Below are 20,058 nucleotides of genomic sequence, written 5' to 3'. Positions count from 1 at the left end.
AGATTTGATCACAGAAGGAAATAGCTGGGGCCCTCAGGATCTTTTGGTGCTTTAATCTAACCTTCCTCTCATTTTTCTACCTCTCATTTTTCTAAACACAGTGTATACAAGCCTAACCTGACCATTCTTTCTTAGTAAGACATCCCACCTACTGAATATCGGGTTTGTAAATTATATCAGATCTGTTTCCAAAACATTTCCTCTTTCCTTAAATAAGGAGACCAATGCTATTATATACAGCAGTCTAGGTGCAGTCTTATTAGTACCCCATATAACTGAAGAATAACTTGCCAACATGTGTATTCAATTCTGCTAGCAATAAGCATTCTATGAGTTTTCCTAATTATTGCTGTAATTACCAACTATTACTATGCCTCGCCCCTCCCCCCCCCAAGTATCTATCCAAGTGCTTCTTAAATAATGCTATTGTACCTACCTGAACCACTTCCTTCGGCAGCAGAAGTTGACCCTCAGATGCCTTGAAAATCTTTACCCTTTCACTTTGAACCTAAGCCCTTGACTATTAGACTCCCTACACCAGGGAAAATCTGTTACCTTATCCATGTTTCTCAGAATGTTAAATACTTCTATAAGGTCATCATTTGTGAACGGTTTTCATAAAGATTGAATTGTTGCTATAAAAGGATTTATTTTGAATTTGACATTTGTTAAGATTTGTTTATTAATATTACTCTTAATTTATATTTTAGCCAAACTTGGAAATAAATCATCATGCTGGTAAATCACTTGATAGTTTTTGTAAATGGCAGAAATCTATTCTTTCCCGCAATGGTAATGGAAATGCCATCCCTGACAATGGAATTGCTCACCATGATAATGCTGTACTTCTCACCAGGTATGCCCTCTCTCACATTTCAAAAAAAGTAGAGAAAAAATAAACACTCAGAACTAATTTCTACCCTTTACATACCTGTTACCTTTTTGACACCAAGAAAGGTATTGTATTCTCTGGAAAAGAGTTTTCCATATTTAAAACATTAGTTTCAATTTATTTAGGCGATATAATGGCTCATTATTAATTGTTGGTTATTGCTTGGGAACTAGTTTCTCACTGTTATTTTAAGCTCAATCTGACAAAAATAGGAATGTCCTTGAAAAGCAATAATTCTATTGGCTGTATGTAAGACTGTTGGGAAGGTGGGTAAACAGCTAGAACACCATGAATTTAGAGAGCAGTGCTAACCAGTAAGTCAGCTGAAGAGCAGAGAATATGCTGCCTGCAAGGTCTCCAGTGAATGGCAAATTGAAATCATTGGTGAAATGGGCCCTTTGACCTAACACCTCTGATGATTTTTTTACCCAACTGCAGTGACCCCACTGGCCCATATAAGGTCTGTATCTTTCCCTGCCTCACAAACTTAAGTGCCTAACCAAAAGTTGATTAAATGAAGTGATTGCGTTTGCTTCCACCATCTCCTATAGTAGCGCATTCCTGATATCTACCGTTCTGTGTATATACTTTTTAAAATTGCTCCCTCAGATCACCTTTTAAACTCCTTCTCACCTTAAAACTATACTACCTTATAAATAAAATGGACAATCTTGAAATTCAGCTACTGATTGGCAAGTATGATGTTGTGGCCATCTCTGATGGCTAAAGGATGGCTGCCATTGGGAGCTGACCGTTCAAGGATATACAGTGTATCAGAAAGATAAGTTAGTAGGTAGAGGGAGTCGTGTCCAACAGCATCTGGGATGTGGATTACGAATTACAGCAGGAGATAGAAAAGGCATGTCAGAAGGGCAATGTCATGATAATCATTGAGGATTTTAACATGAAATGGATTGGGAAAACCAGGCCAGTACTGGACCTCAAGAGAGAGAATTTGTAGAATGTCTATGGGATGGCTTTTTAGAACAGCTTGTTAAATCCACTAGGGGATAGACTGTGCTGGATTGGGTGTTGTGCAATGATCTGGAGGTGATAAGAGAGCTCAAGGTTAAGGAACACCTAGGGAACAGTGATCACAATACGATCGAGTTTACTTAGAAATTTGAGAAGGAGAAACTAAATTCCAATGTGTTGGTATTTCAGTCGAATAAAGGAAATTACAATGGCGTGAGAGGAGAACTGGCCAAAGTTGACTGGAAAAGGACACTAACAGGAAAGACAGCAGAGCAGCAATAGCTGGAGTTTCTGCGAAAAATGAGGGAAGTGCAAGACAGATACTGATTATTCAAATAAGAAATTTTTGAATGGAAGGAGGATATTACCATAGCTAACAAGTGACGTCAGAACCAAAGTAAAAGCAAAAGAGAGGGCATACAAGGAATCCAAAGCTAGTGGGAAGATAGAAGATTGAGAAGCTTTTAAAAACTTGCAGAAGGAAACTAAGGAAGTCATTAGGAAGGAAAAGATGAAGTATGAAAGGAAGCTGGCGACTAATATCAAAGAAGATACTAAAAGCTTTTTTAAGTGTATAAAGGCACCCGTTAGTCTTGCGAGACCATGGATCTGCGCCTCGAAAGCCTTTTCTCTCCAGGGCGCAAGCCTGGGCAAGGTTGTATGGAAGACTGGTAGTTGCCTATGCTGCAAGTCTCCCCTCTCCACGACATCGATGTTGTCCAAGGGAAGGGCAAGGGCCGATACAGCTTGGCACCAGTATTGTCACAGAGCAATGTGTGGTTAAGTGCCTTACTCAAGGACACAACACGCTGCCTTAGCTGGGGCTCGAACTAGCGACCTTCAGATCACTAGTTAAATGCCTTAGCCACTTGGCCACGTGCCCACATTAAGTGTATAAAGGGTAAAAGAGAGTTGCGAGTAGATATAGGACCAGTAGAAAATGATGCAGGAGATATTGTAATGAGAGACGCAGAGATGGCAGAGGAACTGAATGTGTATTTTACATCTATCTTCCCAGTGGAAGACATCTGCAGTATACCAGAGATTCAAGAGTGTCAGGGAAGTGAAGTGCGTGCAGTGAAAATTACGACTGAGAAGGTGTTCAGGAAGCTTAATGGTCTGAGGGTGGATAAATCTCCTGGACCTGATGGAATGCACCATCAGGTTTGGAAGAAAGTAGCTGGAAAGACTGCGGAGGCATTAACAATGATCTTTCAAAAAGCGATAGGTTCTGGCATTATACCGGATGACTGGAAAATCGCAAATGTTACACCACTATTTAAGAAGGGTGAGAGGCAGCAGAAAGGAAACTATGGACTTGTTAGCCTGACATTAGTGGTTGAGAAGTTGTTGGAATCGATTGTTAGGGATGAGATTACAGAGAACCTGGGGGCACATGACAAAATAGGCCAAAGCCAGCATGGTTTCCTGAAAGGAAAATCCTGCCTAAGCTACTGCAATTATTTGAGGAAATTACAAGCAGGGTGGACAAAGGAGATGCAGTAGATGTGGTATACTTGGATTTTCAGAAGACCTTTGATAAGGTGCCACACGTGAGGCTGTTTAACAAGATAATATCCCATGGAATTACAGGGGAGTTACTAGCATGGGTGGAGCATTGGTTGATCAGCAGAAAACAGTGGGAATAAAAGGATCCTATTCTGGCTGGCTGCCGGTTACCAGCGGAGTTCCCCGGAGTCGGTGTTGGGACCGCTGCTTTTTTACGATATATGTCAATGATTTGGACTATAAGATTAATGGATTTGAAGCTAAATTTATCGATGATACTTTATACTTTATTGTCGCCAAAAAATTGATACTAGAATGTACAATCATCACAGTGATATTTGATTCTGCACTTCGTGCTCCCTGGAGTACAAATCAATAATAAATATTAAAAATTTAAATTATAAATCATAAATATAAAATAGAAAAGGGGAAGTAAGGTAATGCAAAAAAACTGAGCAGCAGGTCCGGATATTTGGAGGGTACGGCCCAGGTCCGGGTCAGGATCCGTTCAGCAGTCTTATCACAGTTGGAAAGAAGCTGTTCCCAAATCTGGCCAAACAAGTCTTCAAGCTCCTGAGCCTTCTTCCAGAGGGAAGAGGGATGAAAAGTGTGTTGGCTGGGTGGGTCGTGTCCTTGATTATCCTGGCAGCACTGCTCTGACAGTGTGCAGTGTAAAGTGCGTCCAAGGATGGGAGATTGGTTTGTGTGATGTGCTGGGCTGTGTGATACAGAGATAGGTGGAGGAGTGGATAGTGTTGAGAAAACAGCCTACAGAGAGACTTGGATAGTTTAGGGGAATGGGCAAAGTAGTGGTAAATGAAATACAATGGTGGAAAGTGTATGGTCATGCACTTTGGTGGAAGAAATAAATGGGCAGACTTTTATTTAGATGAGAGAATTCAAAATGCAGAGATGCAAAGGGACTTGGGAGTCCTTGTGTAGGATACCCTAAAGGTTAACCTCCAGGTTAAGTCAGTTGTGAAGGCGGCAAATGCAATGTTGGCATTCATTTCTGGAGGTATAGAATACAAGAGCAGGGACGTGATGTTGTGGCTCTATAAGGCACTCGTGGGACTACATTTGGAGTATTGTGTGCAGTTTTGGGCTCCCTATTTTAGAAAGGATATACTGACATTGGAGAGGATTCAGAGAAGATTCACGAGAATTATTCCAGGAAAGAAAGGGTTACTGTATGAGGAGCAAATGGCAGCTTTTGGGCTGTATTCCCTGGAGTTCAGGAGAATGAGGGGGGATCTCAAAAACATTCTGAATGTTAAAAGGCCTGAGCAGATTAGATATGGCAAAGTTATTTCTCATGGCAGGGGAGTCTAGGACAAGAGGGCAGGACTTCAGGGTTGAAGGACATCCATTTAGAACAGATGTGGAGAAATTACTTTAGTCAGATGGTGGTAAATCTGTGGAATTTGTTGCCACGAGCAGCTGTGGAGGCAAAGTCATTGGGTGCATTTAAGGCAGAGATAGATAGGTGCTTGATTAGACAGGGCATCAAAAAGGCAGGGGAGTGGGGATGACTGGAAGAAGTAGAAAAACTCGGGTAGAAAAAGTCTTTTTTTTTTTTAAAAAAAAACACTGCTCGGGGAGAAGGGTCTGCACTGCACAGGCGCATGATGTAGCGCGCCAAGGTTTAAAAAGAGAAGAGTTTCAACGGTTCTTGTTTCAGTCAAAGCAAGCAGTTGAAAAGGGAGTGAAGAACTCAGGTAGAAAAGTCTTTTTTTTTTTAAAAAAAACACTGCTCGGGGAGAAGGGTCTGCACTGCGCAGGCATGTGACATAGCGCGCCAAGGTTTAAAAACAACCGCCATATACAGCGGCCATCATCGGAGTGGACTGAGTCAGAGTGGGACGACTTTGGCTCAACAGGCTTCAGCAAGAACAGGCAGAGGCCAGGGTAGGTTCCAGTAAGTTTTTTGTTCAGATTGTTTAGTGCAGTGAGAATGCCAGGCAGGATGTTGGAATGTTCCTCTTGCAGGTTGTGGGACATCAGAGAGCCCTCCGGTGTCCCTGACAACGACACCTGCAAGAAGTGCATCCAGCTGCAGCTCCTGACAAACCGCGTTAGGGAACTGGAGCAGGAGCTGGATGACCTGCGGATCATTTAGGGGAATGAGGAGATTATAGATAGTAGCTACAGGGAGGTAGTTACGCCAAAGGAGCAGAGGACAGGAAATTGGGTCACTGTCAGGTGAGGGAAGAGGAAAGGGCAGGCAGATCAGGGTTCCCCTGTGGCCATTCCCCTCAACAAGTATACCACATTGGATACTGTTGGTGGGGGGGGGGGGGGGGGGGGGATGACTTACCTGGGACAAGCTGCAGTAGCCGGATCTCTGGCACTGAGTCTGGCTCTGCAGTGCAGAAGGGAGGGTGGAAAAAGGGTAGTAGTGATAGGGGACTCGATAGTTAGAGGTGCAGATAGGAGGTTCTGTGGTCATGACAGAGAATCCAGGATGGTTTGTTGCCTCCCGGGTGCCAGGGTCAAGGATATCCCTGATCGCTTGCATGACATTCTGAAGTGGGAGGGTGATCAGCCAGATGTCATGGTGCACCTCGGTACCAATGACATAGCAAGGAAGAGTGAGGAGGCCCTGGAGAGTGAGTGTAGAGCTTGGTAGGAAGTTGAAAAGCAGGACCTCCAGGGTGGTAATCTCAGGATTGCTACCTGTGCTACGTGCCAGTGAGGGTAGGAATAGGATGCTCTGGAGGATGAACAAGTGGCTGAGGAACTGGTGTAGGGGGTAGGGTTTCAGACTTCAGGATCATTGGGACCTCTTCTGGGGCAGGTGGGCCCTGTACAAGAGAGACGGGTTACACTTGAACTACAGGGGGACCAATATCCTTTCAGGGAGGTTTGTTAGTGCTATTGAGGCGGCTTTAAACTAGATTTGCAGGGGGATGGGAACCAGAGTGCCAGAGCTGACAGTGTGGCTGGGGTGAAAATAAATGATGTTAAAAGTTCAAGCAAATCCACTAATAGAAAGGTTGTGAGTGGTGGTAAAAATCTTCTGAGGTGTATATATTTCAATGCTAGGAGTATTGCGGGGAAGGCAGATGAGTTGAGGGCGTGGAATTATGAAGTTATAGCAATTAGTGAAACTTGGCTACCGGGGGGGGGGGGGGGGGGGCAGGACTGGCAGCTTAATATTCCAAGGTTCTGATGTTTCAGATGTGATCGAGGCAGAGGGATGAAAGGTGGGGGAGTAGCATTGCTTGTTAGGGAAAATATTACAGCAGTGCTCAGGCAGGACAGATTAGAGGGCTTGTCTACTGAGTCCTTATGGGTGGAGCTGAGAAACAGGAAAGGTATGGCCACATTAGTGGGGTTGTATTACAGACCACCCAATAGTCAACGAGAATTGGAAGAGCAAATCTGCAGAGAGATAGCAGGCAACTGCAGGAAACAGTTGTGGTGGTGGTAGGGGATTTTAATTTTCCATATATTGATTGGGACTCCCATACTGTTAGGGGTCTAGATGGTTTAGAGTTTGTAAAATGTGTTCAGGAAAGTTTTCTGAATCAATATATAGAGGGACCAACTAGAGGGGATGCAATATTGGATCTCCTGTTAGGAAATGAGTTAGGACAAGTGACAGAAGTCTGCGTAGGGGAGCACCTTGGTTCCAGTGATCATAACACCATTAGTTTCAACTTGATCATGGACAAGGATAGATCTGGTCCTAGGGTTGAGGTTCTGAACTGGAGGGCGGCCAAATTTGAAGAAATGAGAAAGGATCTAAAAAGCGTGGATTGGGACAGGTTGTTCTCTGGCAAAGGTGTGATCAGTAGGTGGGAAGCCTTCAAAAGAGAAATTGAGTGTGCAGAGTTTGTATGTTTCTGTCAGGATTAAAGGCAAAGTGAATAGGAATAAGGAACCTTGGTTCTCAAGGGATATTGCAACTCTGATAAAGAGGAGGGAGTTGTATGACATGTATAGGAAACAGGAAGTAAATAAGGTGCTTGAGGAGTATAAAAAGTGCAAGAAAATACTTAAAGAAATCTGGAGGGCTAAAAGATGACATGAGGTTGCCTTGGCAGTCAAAGTGAAGGATAAGCCAAAGAGCTTTTACAGGTATATTAAGAGCAAAAGGATTGTAAGGGATAAAATTGGTCCTCTTGAAGATCAGAGTGGTCGGCTATTTGCGGAACCAAAGGAAATGGGGGAGATCTTAAATAGGATTTTTGCGTCTGTATTTACTAAGGAAACTGGCATGAAGTCTATGGAATTAAGGGAAACAAGTAGTGAGATCATGGAAACTGTACAGATTGAAAAGGAGGAGGTCCTTGCTGTCTTGAGGAAAATTAAAGTGGATAAGTCCCCGGGACCTGACAGGGTGTTCCCTCGGACCTTGAAGGAGACTAGTGTTGAAATTGCAGGGGCCCTGGCAGAAATATTTAAAATGTCACTGTCTACAGGTGAGGTGCCGGAGGATTGGAGAGTGGCTCATGTTGTTCTGTTGTTTAAAAAAGGATAGAAAAGTAATCCGGGAAATTATAGGCCAGTAAGTTTAATGTCAGTAGTAGGTAAGTTATTGGAGGGAGTACTAAGAGACAGGATCTACAAGCATTTGGATAGACAGACTTATTAGGGAGAGTCAACATGGCTTTGTGTGTGGCAGGTCATGTTTGACCAATCTATTGGAGTTTTTCGATGAGGTTACCAGGAAGGTGGATGAAGGGAAGGCAGTGGATATTGTCTACATGGACTTCAGTAAGGCCTTTGACAAGGTCCCGCATGGGAGGTTAGTTAGGAAAATTCAGTCGCTAGGTATACATGGAGAGGTGGTAAATTGGATTAGACATTGGCTCCATGGAAGAACCCAAAGAGTGGTAGTAGAGAATTGCTTCTCCAAGTGGAGGCCTGTGACTAGTGGTGTGCCACAAGGATCAGTGCTGGGTCCATTGTTATTTGTCATCTTTATCAATGATCTGGATGATAATGTGGTAAATTGGATCAGCAAATTTGATGATACAAAGATTGGAGGTGTAGTAGACAGTGAGGAAGGTTTTCAGAGCCTGTAGAGGGACTTGGACCAGCTGGAAAAATGGGCTGAAAAATGGCAGATGGAGTTTAATACAGACAAGTGTGAGGTATTGCACGTTGGAAGGACAAACCAAGGTAGAACATACAAAGTAAGTGGTAAGGCACTGAGGAGTGCAGTGGAACAGAGGGATCTGGGAATACAGATACAAAATTCCCTAAAAGTGGCGTCACAGGTAGATAGGGTCATAAAGAGAGCTTTTGGTACATTGGCCTTTATTAATCAAAATATTGAGTATAAGAGCTGGAATGTTATGATGAGGTTGTATAAGGCATTGGTGAGGCCGAATCTGGAGTATTGTGTTCAGTTTTGGTCACCAAATTACAGGAAGGATATAAATAAGGTTGAAAGAGTGCAGAGAAGGTTTATAAGGATGTTGCCGTGACTTGAGAATCTCAGTTACAGAGAAAGATTGAATAGGTTAGAACTTTATTCCCTGGAGTGTAGAAGAATGAGGGGAGATTTGATAGAGGTATATAAAATTATGGTGGGTATAGATAGAGTGAATGCAAGCAGGCTTTTTCCACTGAGGCAAGGGGAGAAAAAAAAACCAGAGGACATGGGTTAAGGGTGAGGGGGGGGAAGTTTAAAGGGAACATTAGTGGGGGCTTCTTCACACAGAGTGGTGGGAGTATGGAATGAGCTGCCAGATGAGGTGGTAAATGCGGGTTCTTTTTTAACATTTAAGAATAAATTAGACAGATACATGGATGGGAGGTGTATGGAGGGATATGGTCTGTGTGCAGGTCAGTGGGACTAGGCAGAAAATGGTTTGGCACAGCCAAGGGCCAAAAAGGCCTGTTTCTGTGCTGTAGTTTTTCTATGGTTTCTAAGTGGATCAGCCCTTGATTGAATGGCGGAGCAGACTCAGTGGGCCAAATGGCCTACTTCTGCTCCTGTATCTTATGGTCTTATTTTGATACCCTGACCATAGGAAAAAGATTCCGACTATCAACCCTATCCAAGCTTTTTTTATATTTAATTTTTGTTTAGCAATGCCTTCCCATCTCATCCTCCTTCATTCTAGGGAAAACAGACCAAGACTATCCAATCTTTCGCCATAACTAAAGTCCTCCAATCTAGGCAACATTATAGTGAAACAGACACGTGAGATTCTGCACATGCTGAAAATCTTGAGCAACACACACAAAATGCTGGAAGAACTCAGCAGGTCAGGCAGTATCTATGAAGGAAAATAAACAGTCTCTTCATCAAGACCAGAAAGGAAGGGGGTAGAGGCAGAATAAGATAGTGGGGAGGGGGAAACAAGGAGGACAAGCTGGCAGGTCATAGGTGCGGGAAGGGTAATGAAGTCAGACTCTGAGAAGTGATAAGTGGAAGAGGTAAAAGGCTGAAAGAATGAATCTGATAAAGGACAGTAGGCCATGGAATAAAGGAAAGGAGGTGGAGAACCAGAGGACAGTGATAGGCAGGTCATGGGGGTGAGGAGGGAGGGAAGGGAAGGGGTGAGAGGGCTATCAGAATGAGGCAAATCAACAGGGCAGTAGTCTGGAGGTGTGGGAAACAAGAGTGTTTATCAGAGGTTGGAGAAATTGATGTTCAGTATCTTCAGTACTGGTGAACATGATATGGTAACCGGGTGCAGGTTTATTTTGTTCTTTTACAAGTACAGTCATTGCTGGCAAGTATACTGGCTGTCTATCCTAATTACTTTTGAATAAGTTGTGCTGAGCACCTTGAACTACAATAGGACATGTGTTGAAGGTATTCTCAGTGTTACTGATTAGAGAACTTTTGGAATTTGACTCAATCTTGATAAAGGATTGGAGCAGAAATTGTTGAGTGCAGCATTCCCATCCAGTTGCTATCCTCATTTTCCTAGGTCATTGAGGATTTAATTTGGTAAGGATTTAGAAGACACTTGTAAAGAATCAGAATTAATATCACTGGTGTAGGTTGTGAAGGTTGTTGTTTTGCAGCAGCAGTACATAATAAAAAAAAATTTATGATAAGAATATGCTGTATATAAAAATAGTGCAGAAAGTTCTTTTAAAAAAGGATGTTGCAGTTCTATTTCAGTACTGTATGCACTGCAAAGCAGTGCACATGTGGACAAAGTGAATAGTTGGATTGGTGCATGGCATGCCACTCAAGTAGGCTACCTTGTTATTAATAATTTTTATCTTTCATTGTTTGAGTTTTGCATATTAAGAAAACTGGAGCTTTCCAATGTACATTTTGTAACTAGTTCAACTATTTTGACAAATAATACATGAGTTATGAGCAAACCAAATATTTCTATTTGACTAAATGAAGTCCTCTGATCAGTGGTGACCACCGAGAATTTGAAAGTGAACGGGTTACTCAATGAATTCAGGGAGTGCAGCGTAGGTTCACTGGGTTAATTCCAGGGATGGCAGGACTGTCATATGTTGAAAGATTGGTGTGACCGGGCTTGTATACATTGGAATTTAGAAGGATGAGGGGGGATCTGATTGAAACACAAGATCATTAAAGGATTGGACACGCTAGAGGCAGGAAACATGTTCCCGATGTTGGGGGAGTCCAGAACCAGAGGCCACAGTTTGAGAATAAGGGGTAGACCATTTAGAACGGAGTTGAGGAAAAACTTTTTCCACACAGTTGTGGATCTGTGGAATGCTCTGCCTCAGAAGGCAGAGGAGGCCAATTCTATGGATTCTTTCAAGAAAGAGTTAGATAGAGCTCTTAAAGATAGCAGAGTCAAGGGATATGGGGAGAAGGCAGGAACAGGGTACTGGTTGGGGATGATCAGCCATGATCACAATGAATGGTGGTGCTGGCTCAAGGGACTGAATGGCCTACTCCTATTGTCTATTGAAATGATTCTGACATTCAGAAATAGTGGATTCCAGTTAATTGGGCACCTAGGGTCCAATGCAGTATGGCCCAATTAAGCAGCTGCTTCAACTAGCCAAAGTTTCATGGAAATAGTTAAAAGGCATAACAAAGACAAACTATCATTCAACTGAGTAACAAATTATGCACTTAAAATGAAATACAAAACAAATTGGACCAAAACCAATACTACTGTATGATAAAACTGTATTGGTTCCTAATAGTTATGGACAGAGGAATTTATCTGTCATGTTCTTCTGATTGACAGTAAATGAACAAAACCAGTGCAGGCAATGAACTTTATTACTTCTTGCCTAAAGTCCAAATTTTAAAAAAAGTGAAGGAGAATCCTAAAGGATTCTACAATATGTTAAGACCAAAAGATTGTAAGGGACAAAATTAGTCCTCTGGAAAATCAAAATGGTATCCATGCATGGAGCCAAAAGAGATGGGGGAAGATCTTAAATGGATGTTTTTGCATCTCTCTTTACTTGGTAGGCAGTCAATGGACCCTATAGAGATTACAGAGGAGATGTTTACTATCTTGAGGGAAATTAGGATGAATAATCCTCTGGGAATGCCAAGGTGTTCCCTCAGACTCTGTGTGAGGCAAGTGCAGAAGTTGCAAGGGTCTTAACACAGATATTTAAAACATCCTTGTTGACTGGTGAGGTACTGGAGTATTGGAGGATAGCTAATGCTGTTCCTGTTTAAGAAAGGTTCTAAAAATAAAACAAGTTGTAGGCCAGTGAGCCTGACATCAATAGTTATTGGAAGATATTGTAAGGGACTGGATATTTGAGTATTTGGATAGACAGGGCCTAATTAGGGATAGTCAGCATGACTTGTGCATGGTAGGTCATGTCTAACCAATCTAACAGTTTTTCAAGGAAGTTACCAAGAAAGTAAGCTGTAGCTGCATGTGGGAACTGGTGGACCCCATTGTGGTTTCTGATGACCACATCTGCAGCAAGTCTTGACTGCTCGAGGAACTTGGGTTCAAAATTGATGACCTAGAATCTGAGCTTCAAGCACTACAGCATATCAGGAATCATGAGAGTTACCTGGATTCACTGTTTGAGGAGGTAGTCACACACATTAGATTAGCTGCCTCAGATTCAGTCTGTGATGAGGGACAAGAGGGTATGACTGCGAGTGAGGTGAGTAGTGGGATCCAAAAGACAGTGCTGGAGGAACCTCATCCCTTGAGCTTGTCCAACAGGTCTGAGATTCTTTCTCCCTCGGTGGTTGAGTGTGTGTGCTGTAGGAAGGATGAGCAACCTAACTGTGGCACCGTAGTTCAGGCAGCCATTCCATGAGGGGGAAGAGGTAAATGTAGTGATAATTGGGGATGGTATACTCCGGGAAATAGAGTTCTCTTTCGCAAGGATAGAGCATCCCGAAGGTTATGTTCCCTGCCTGGTGCCTGGGAGCAACCATCTTATCTGATCTGCAGAGAGAGGGGCAAGATCCAGTTGTGGTCCATGTGCATACCAACAACATGAGTAGAACAATGAAAGTTTCTGCTGAGGGAATTTGAGTAGCTAGGGACTAAATTAAAAAGCAGAACCAAAACGGTGATGATCTCTAGATTACTACCTGAGCCACATGCAAATTGGCATAGCATTAAGAAGATTAGAGAGTTAAATGCGTGGCTCAAGGATTGGTGTAGGAGAAGTGGGTTTGAATTCATGGGAAATTAGCACCAGTATTGGGGAAGGAGGGAGCTGTCCAATGGGACGGGCTCCACCTGAACCATGATGGTACCTGGATCCTAGCAAATCACATAACTAGGGCTATGGATAGGGCTCTAAATTAAATAGCAGGGGGCGGATAAGCATAGAGAAACGCGCGGATAAGCATAGGGAAACGTTACAAGATTTTAAAAGCACAATAAGTGTAAAGGCACTTTATTTGAAGCCCATAGTATTCGAAACAAGGTCAGTGAAATTGTGGCTAAAATCAGTACAAAGAGGTATGATTTAGTGGCCATTACAGAGACATGGTTGCAGGGTGGGGAGAATTGGGAATTAAGTATCCAAGGATATCAGGTAATACGGAAGGATAGGCAGGAAAGTAAGGGAGGTGGGGTAACATTCTTAATTAAAGATGAGATCAGGGCAATAGTGAGAGACAATACAAGATCCAAGGAGCAGAATGTTGAATATCTGGGCAGAGATTAGTTATAGTTAGGGGGGAGAAAAAAAAAATCACTGGTGGGAGTTGTCTATCAGTCACCAAATAATGACATTATAGTGGCACAGGAAATAGAGAAATATTTGAGGCATGTAAAAATGGAACAGCAGTTATCGTGGGGGACTTTAACTTGGACGTAGATTTGGTGGATCAAGTTAGTCGAGGCAGTCTTGAGGAGGACTTCATAGAATAGGTCCATGATGGCTTTCTTGAACAGCATGTTACTGAATGTACAATGAAATGTGCTATCTTAGATCTGGTCCTGTTCAATGAGACAGGCAAAATTAATAATCTTGTGGTTAGGGATCCTCTTGGAAAGAGTGATCACAGTATGATTGAGTTTCTCATACAAATGGAGGGTGCAATAGTTCGATCAAAAACCAGTGTATCATGCCTAAACAATGGAAACTACAATAGGCTAGTGTAGACTGGGAACACAGACTATATTGTGGGATGGTTGAGGAACAGTGGAACACTTTTAAAGAGATTTTGCACGGTACTCAACAAAAGTATATCCCAGGTAAAAGCAAGGACAGCAAGGGTGGGGAGAGCCAACCCTAGAGCTGCTCCAGCCTATGGTCAGGTCACACTTAGATCCCCTCCAGTTCACCTACCAGCCCCGACTAGGAGTTGAGGATGCCATCGTCTTCCTGCTGAACCGTGTCTACGCCCACCTGGACAAGCCAGCAAGCACTGTGAGGGTCATGTTTGACTTCAGTGCATTCAACACCATCCACCCTGCTCTGCCGGGGGAGAAGCTGACAGCGATGCAGGTGGATGCTTCCCTGGTATCATGGATTCTTGATTACCTGATTGGCAGACCACAGTACGTGTGCTTGCAACACTGTGTCTGACAGAGTGATCAGCACCATTGGGGCTCCACAGGGGACTGTTTTGTCTCCCTTTCTCTTCACCATTTACACCTCAGACTTCAACTACTGCACAGAGTCTTGTCATCTTCAGAAGTTTTCAGATGACTCTGCCATAGTCAGATGCATCAGCAAGGGAGATGAGGCTGAGTACAGGGCTACGGTAGGAAACTTTGTCACATGGTGTGAGCAGAATTATCTGCAGCTTAATGTGAAAGAGACTAACGAGCTGGTGGTAGACCTGGGGAGAGCTAAGGTACCAGTGACCCCCATTTCCATCCAGGGGGTCAGTGTGGACATGGTGGAGGATTACAAATACCTGGGGATACGAATTGACAATAAACTGGACTAGTCAAAGAACACTGAGGCTGTCTAGGGTCAGAGCCATCTCTATTTCCTGAGGAGACTGAGGTCCTTTAACATCTGCCGGATGATGCTGAGGATGTTCTACAAGTCTGGTGGCCAGTGCTATCATGTTTGCTGTTGTGTGCTGGGGCAGCAGGCTGAGGGTGGCAGACACCAACAGAATCAACAAACTCATTCATAAGGCCATTGATGTTGTGGGGATGGAACTGGACTCTCTCACGGTGGTGTCTGAAAAGAGGATGCTGTCTAAGTTGCATGCCATCTTGGTCAGTGTCTCCCATCCACTACATAATGTACTGGGTGGGCACAGGAGTACATTCAGCCAGAGACTCATTCCACCGAGATGCAGCACTGAGCGTCATAGAAAGTCATTCCTGCCTGCGGCCATCAAACTTTACAACTTCTCCCTTGGAGGGTCAGACACCCTGAGCCAATAGGCTGGTCCTGGACTTATTTCATAATTTACTGGCATAATTTACATATTACTATTTAACTATTTATGGTTCTATTACTATTTGTTATTTATGGAGCAACTGTAACGAAAACCAATTTCCCCTGGGATTAATGAAGTATGACTATGACTATAACTGAGGAAATAAAAGGCGGCATCAAACTAAAAGCTTGTGCGTACAAAGTTACCAAGTGTAGTGGGAAGCTGGAAGGTTGGGATAACTTAAAAGCAACAAAATGCTACTAAACAGGCAATAAAGGGTGGCTAGTTTATGAAAATAAACTAGCACAAAATATAAACATGGTTAGTAAATTTTTTATAATTATATAAAGTGGAAAAGGGTGGCTAAAGTGAACTAGGTCCCTTGGAGGACGAGAAGGGAGAAATGATATTGGGTAATGAAGAAATGACTGAGGCTTTGAATGACTACATTGTGTTGGTCTTCACAGTGAAGGATACATCTAGTATGCCAAAGAGAGATGTTACGGATGCAATGGGAGGCGAGGACCTCAATACAATAGCTATCATTAAAGAGGTAGTGCTGAGCAAACTTGTGGACCTGAAGATGGATAAATCCCCTGGGATGGAATGCATCCCAGGATACTGAAAGAAATTGCAGAAGTTAGAAGCTTTTGTGATAATTTACAGAGGTTCTCTGAACTCTGAGCAGCTCCCAACAGATTGGAAAATGGTGAATGTCACACCATTGTTCAAAAAAGAATGTAGGCAAAAGACAGGGAACTATAGGTCAGTTAGTTTAACAGCTGAAGTTGGGGGGGGAAATGCTTGAAGCTATCATTAAAGCAATGGCGAGGCATCTTGAAAGAAATGGATCCATCAGGCAGATGCAGCATGGATTCAGCAAAGGCAGGTCCTGTCTGACAAGCTTACTGGAGTTCTTTCAAGATATAATGAATGCAGTAGATAGAGGGGAACAGATGGATGTTACTTGGATTACCAGAAGGCGTTCGATAAGGTGCCGCATAAAACTCTTATCCATAAGGATGCATAGAGTTGGGGATATATTAGCATGGATAGAGGATTGCTTATCTGATAGGAAGTGGAGAGTTGGGATACATGGATGTTACTCTGGTTGGCAATCAGTGGTGAGCAGTGTGCCGCAGGGGTCAGTGCTGGGCCTGCAATTGTTTATGGTATACATTAATGATCTCAAAGAGCAGACTGAGTGTAGTGTACCTCAGACTTGTTTATGGACAACACTTGTAAACAATAGGGTTCCTTTACATTGAAGGCACCCTCTATTGTGTTATTTGGCATATCCTCTTCTATCATTGCCAGGTGAGCAATCTCAGTTCAGTGGAAGGTGTAGAAAAACTTGCCATAAACAGTACAGTCAAACATAAAAATGAGCAAAAACATACCATTGGAGAAACCAATGGGTCATGCAGTATCTGTGGAGGAAAATGGAACAATTGGCATTTTAAGTGGAGACCTTTCATAAGGATCCTTTTAAGATTCAAGATTGTTTAATGTCATTTTCAGTATACTAGTGTAATGGAGAGTGAAGTAATTTTTGCTCCAGATCCAATACAGCACAAAAAAAAACACAAGATAAAGAACACAAAATAAAGGACTTCTGGTAAGGTGGCAGCGCATTCCATCACAGCGGCTTCAATGGGTGTAACCAAGGTATTATAAATGTATTTGGTACAATCACAAGACCTTGCTGGACATTAAGGACTTAAAATACTGCAGGTCTACCCCATCAGCGAGATGTTCATTGATGGTGAAACTGAAGGAGCTGGATGTGGTGTGAATCATGCTGCTGCCTGCAAACAGTGCAGTTTAACACCAAGTGATCATCTTAGTCACTTTTCTTGTGATTGCAACACCTGTTAATGTGGAATGTTGAGAGTCCAATTCTCTGATTTATTGGCAGATGGCAGGGACAAACAGTGGGAAACTGCATGCCCTTAGTTGCAGCAAGGACTACCCCTCAAGTCGAGGTGTTGCCTGTTTACAGTTGCTCAGAAGAGGGGCGCTGGAGTCATTGCACTTCACCAGAGGCGATGTGGCGCGGCGTCTAAGCTGGAGTTGGTGCTGCCCCCAATGTTTGTTCAGCAGAAGACAAGCTGTATTGTGTTCAACTATAGACTGCTGCAGCATTCCTGGGCTCAGGGTCCTAGACTTTTTTTTCTGTGACTGTATTTTACTGACATCTTGTATGTGCTTTCAGTCTTGTATGTGCCTTATGCTGTGTATGACTGTTGGTACTGTGTTTTGCACCTTGGCCCAAGAGTAATGCTATTTTATTTGGCTGTATGAATATATGAAATCACATTAAGGTTATTTATCATTCAGACCATACATAGATAGGGCTGAATGAGACAGCATTGCTCTGGGGCAAAGGTGCAAAACATTCAAAAGAGCAAGCAAAAATTCAAAATTAGTGAGAAGTATTATTTAAATATCAAGCAAAGAAGCATATTCACTCAAAAATAAACATACTGTATATAGTCCAAGGCCCTGAGCAACAATGTCCAGCAATCAATGGTATAGTCTCCCAGCAGTGTACAGATGTGTGCAATCCAGCCTGTCATTCCACCGTTCGAACATGGGAAGACAGCACCGACAGGCAAGGTTAGGCCCCAGCTGAGCTCAGCCACGCTGTAGCGTCGCTCATTTGGTCAGCTGTATCAGACCATCCCTGGTAACAAATGGCTTATCAGGTCTTATCAGGCCAGCCCTGGAAATGAATGACTTGTCAGCTCTATCAGACCATCCCTGGTAACAGAGCATAGAAAACCTACAGCATAATACTGGCCCTTCGGCCCACAAAGCTGTGCCGAACATGTCCTTACCTTAAAAATTACTAGGGTTACCCATAGCCCTCTATTTTTCTGAGCTCCATGTACCTGTCCAGGAGTCTCTTATCATATCTGCCTCCATCACTGTTGCCAGCAGCCCATTCCACACACTCACCACTGTTTTTAAAAAAAACAACAGCCCTGATATCATCTCTGTACCTACTTCCAAGCACCTTAAAACTGTGCTGTCTCATGTTAGTCATTTCAGCCCTGGGAAAAAACCTCTGACTATCCACATGATCAATGCCTCTCATCATCTTATACACCTCTATCAGGTCACCTGTCATACTCTGTCATTCCAAGGAAAAAAGGCACAGTTCACTCAAGCTATTCTCATGAGGCATGCTCCCCAGTCCAGGCAACATCCTTGTAAATCTCCTCTGCACCCTTCTATGGTTTCCACATCCTTCCTATAGTGAGGCAACCAGAACTGAGCACAGTACTCCAAGTGGGGTCTGACCAGGGTCCTATATAGCTGCAACATCACCTCTCGGCTCCCAAACTCAATCCCACCTTTGATGAAAGCCAGTGCACCGTATGCCGCCTTAACCATAGAGTCAACCTGCGCAGCAGTTTTGAGTCTCCTATGGACTTGGAACTCAAGATCCCTCTGATCCTCCACACTGCCAAGAGTCTTACTATTAGTACTATATTCTGCCATCATATTGGACCTACCAAAATGAACCACCTCACACTTATTCCATCTGCCACTTCTCAGCCCAGTTTTGCATCCTATCAATGTCCTGCTGTAACCTCTGACAGCCCTCCACACTATCAACACCCCCAACCTTCGTGTCATCAGCAAATTTACTAGCCCATCTCTCCACTTCGTCATCCAGGTCATTTATAAAAATCATAAAGAGTAGGGGTCCCAGAACAGATCCCTGAGACACACCACTGGTGACCGACCTCCATGCAGACTATGACCCGTCTACAACCACTCTTTGCCTTCTGTGGGCAAGCCAGTTCTGGATCCACAAAGCAATGTCCCCTTGGATCCTATGCCTCCTTACTTTCTCAATAAGCCTTGCATGGGGCACCTTGTCAAATGCCTTGTTGAAATCCATAAACACTACATCTACTGCTCTATCTTCATCAATGTGTTTAGTCATATTCTCAAACAATTCAGTCAGGCTCGTAAGGCATGACCTGCCTTCGACAAAACTATGCTGACATTCCTAATCATATTATGCCTCTCCAAATGTTCATAAATCCTGTCTGTCAGGATCACCTTCATCAACTTACCAACCACTGAAGTAAGACTCATTGGTCTATAATTTCCTGGGCTATCTCCCCTCCCTTCCGCAACCCTCCAATCCTCCGGAACCTCTCCCATCCCCATTGACAATGCAAATATCATCCCCAGAGGCTCAGCAATCTCCTCCCTCACCTTCCACAGTAGCCGAGGGTATCTCTCATCCGGTCCTGGTGACTTATCCAACTTGATGCTTTCCAAAAGCTCCAGCACATCCTCTTTCTTAATAACTACATTCTCAAGCTTCTCATTCCACTGTAAATCATCCCTATAATCGCCAAGATCCTTTTCAGTAGTGAATACTGAAGCAAAGTACTCATTAAGTACCTCTGCTATCTCCTCCGGTTCCATACACACTTTTCCACTGTCACACATGATTGGTCCTAATCTCTCACATCTTATCCTCTTGCTCTTCACGTACTTGTAGAAGGCCTTGGGGTTTTCCTTAATCCTGCTCACCTTCTCATGGCCCCTTATGGCTCTTCTAATTTCTTTCTTAAGCTCCTTCCTGCTAGCCTTATAATCTTATAGATCTCTATCGTTACCTAGTTTTTTTGAACTTTCATAAGCTCTTCTTCTTGACTAGATTTACAACAGCCTTTGTACACCACAGTTCCTGTACCCTACCATCCTTTCCCTGTCTCATTGGAATGTACCTATGCAGAACTCCACGCAAATATCCCCTGAACATTGGCTACATTTCTTCTGTATATTTCCCTGAGAACATCTGTTCCCAATTTATGCTTCCAAGTTCTTGTCTAGCCTCTTATTTCCCCTTACTCCAATTGAACACTTTCCTAACTTCACAAACACAAGGAATTCTGCA

The 20,058-nt window shown here is 43.2% G+C and overlaps 1 protein-coding gene across 1 annotated transcript in view; it reads left to right on the top strand.

Annotated features, from left to right (window-relative positions):
• Nucleotides 1-20,058, top strand: part of LOC140188037 (A disintegrin and metalloproteinase with thrombospondin motifs 6-like) — a 214,837-nt gene that overhangs the window by 74,005 nt on the left and 120,774 nt on the right. The window contains exon 7 of the mRNA XM_072243939.1: nucleotides 711-856. Coding sequence (XP_072100040.1) covers nucleotides 711-856 — 146 coding nt within the window. The remainder of the gene's footprint in view (nucleotides 1-710; nucleotides 857-20,058) is intronic.

This window comes from Mobula birostris, chromosome 26, assembly GCF_030028105.1.
Source record: "Mobula birostris isolate sMobBir1 chromosome 26, sMobBir1.hap1, whole genome shotgun sequence".
Classification (NCBI taxonomy): domain Eukaryota; kingdom Metazoa; phylum Chordata; class Chondrichthyes; order Myliobatiformes; family Myliobatidae; genus Mobula; species Mobula birostris.
This window is presented reverse-complemented; position numbering and strand designations above follow the sequence as displayed.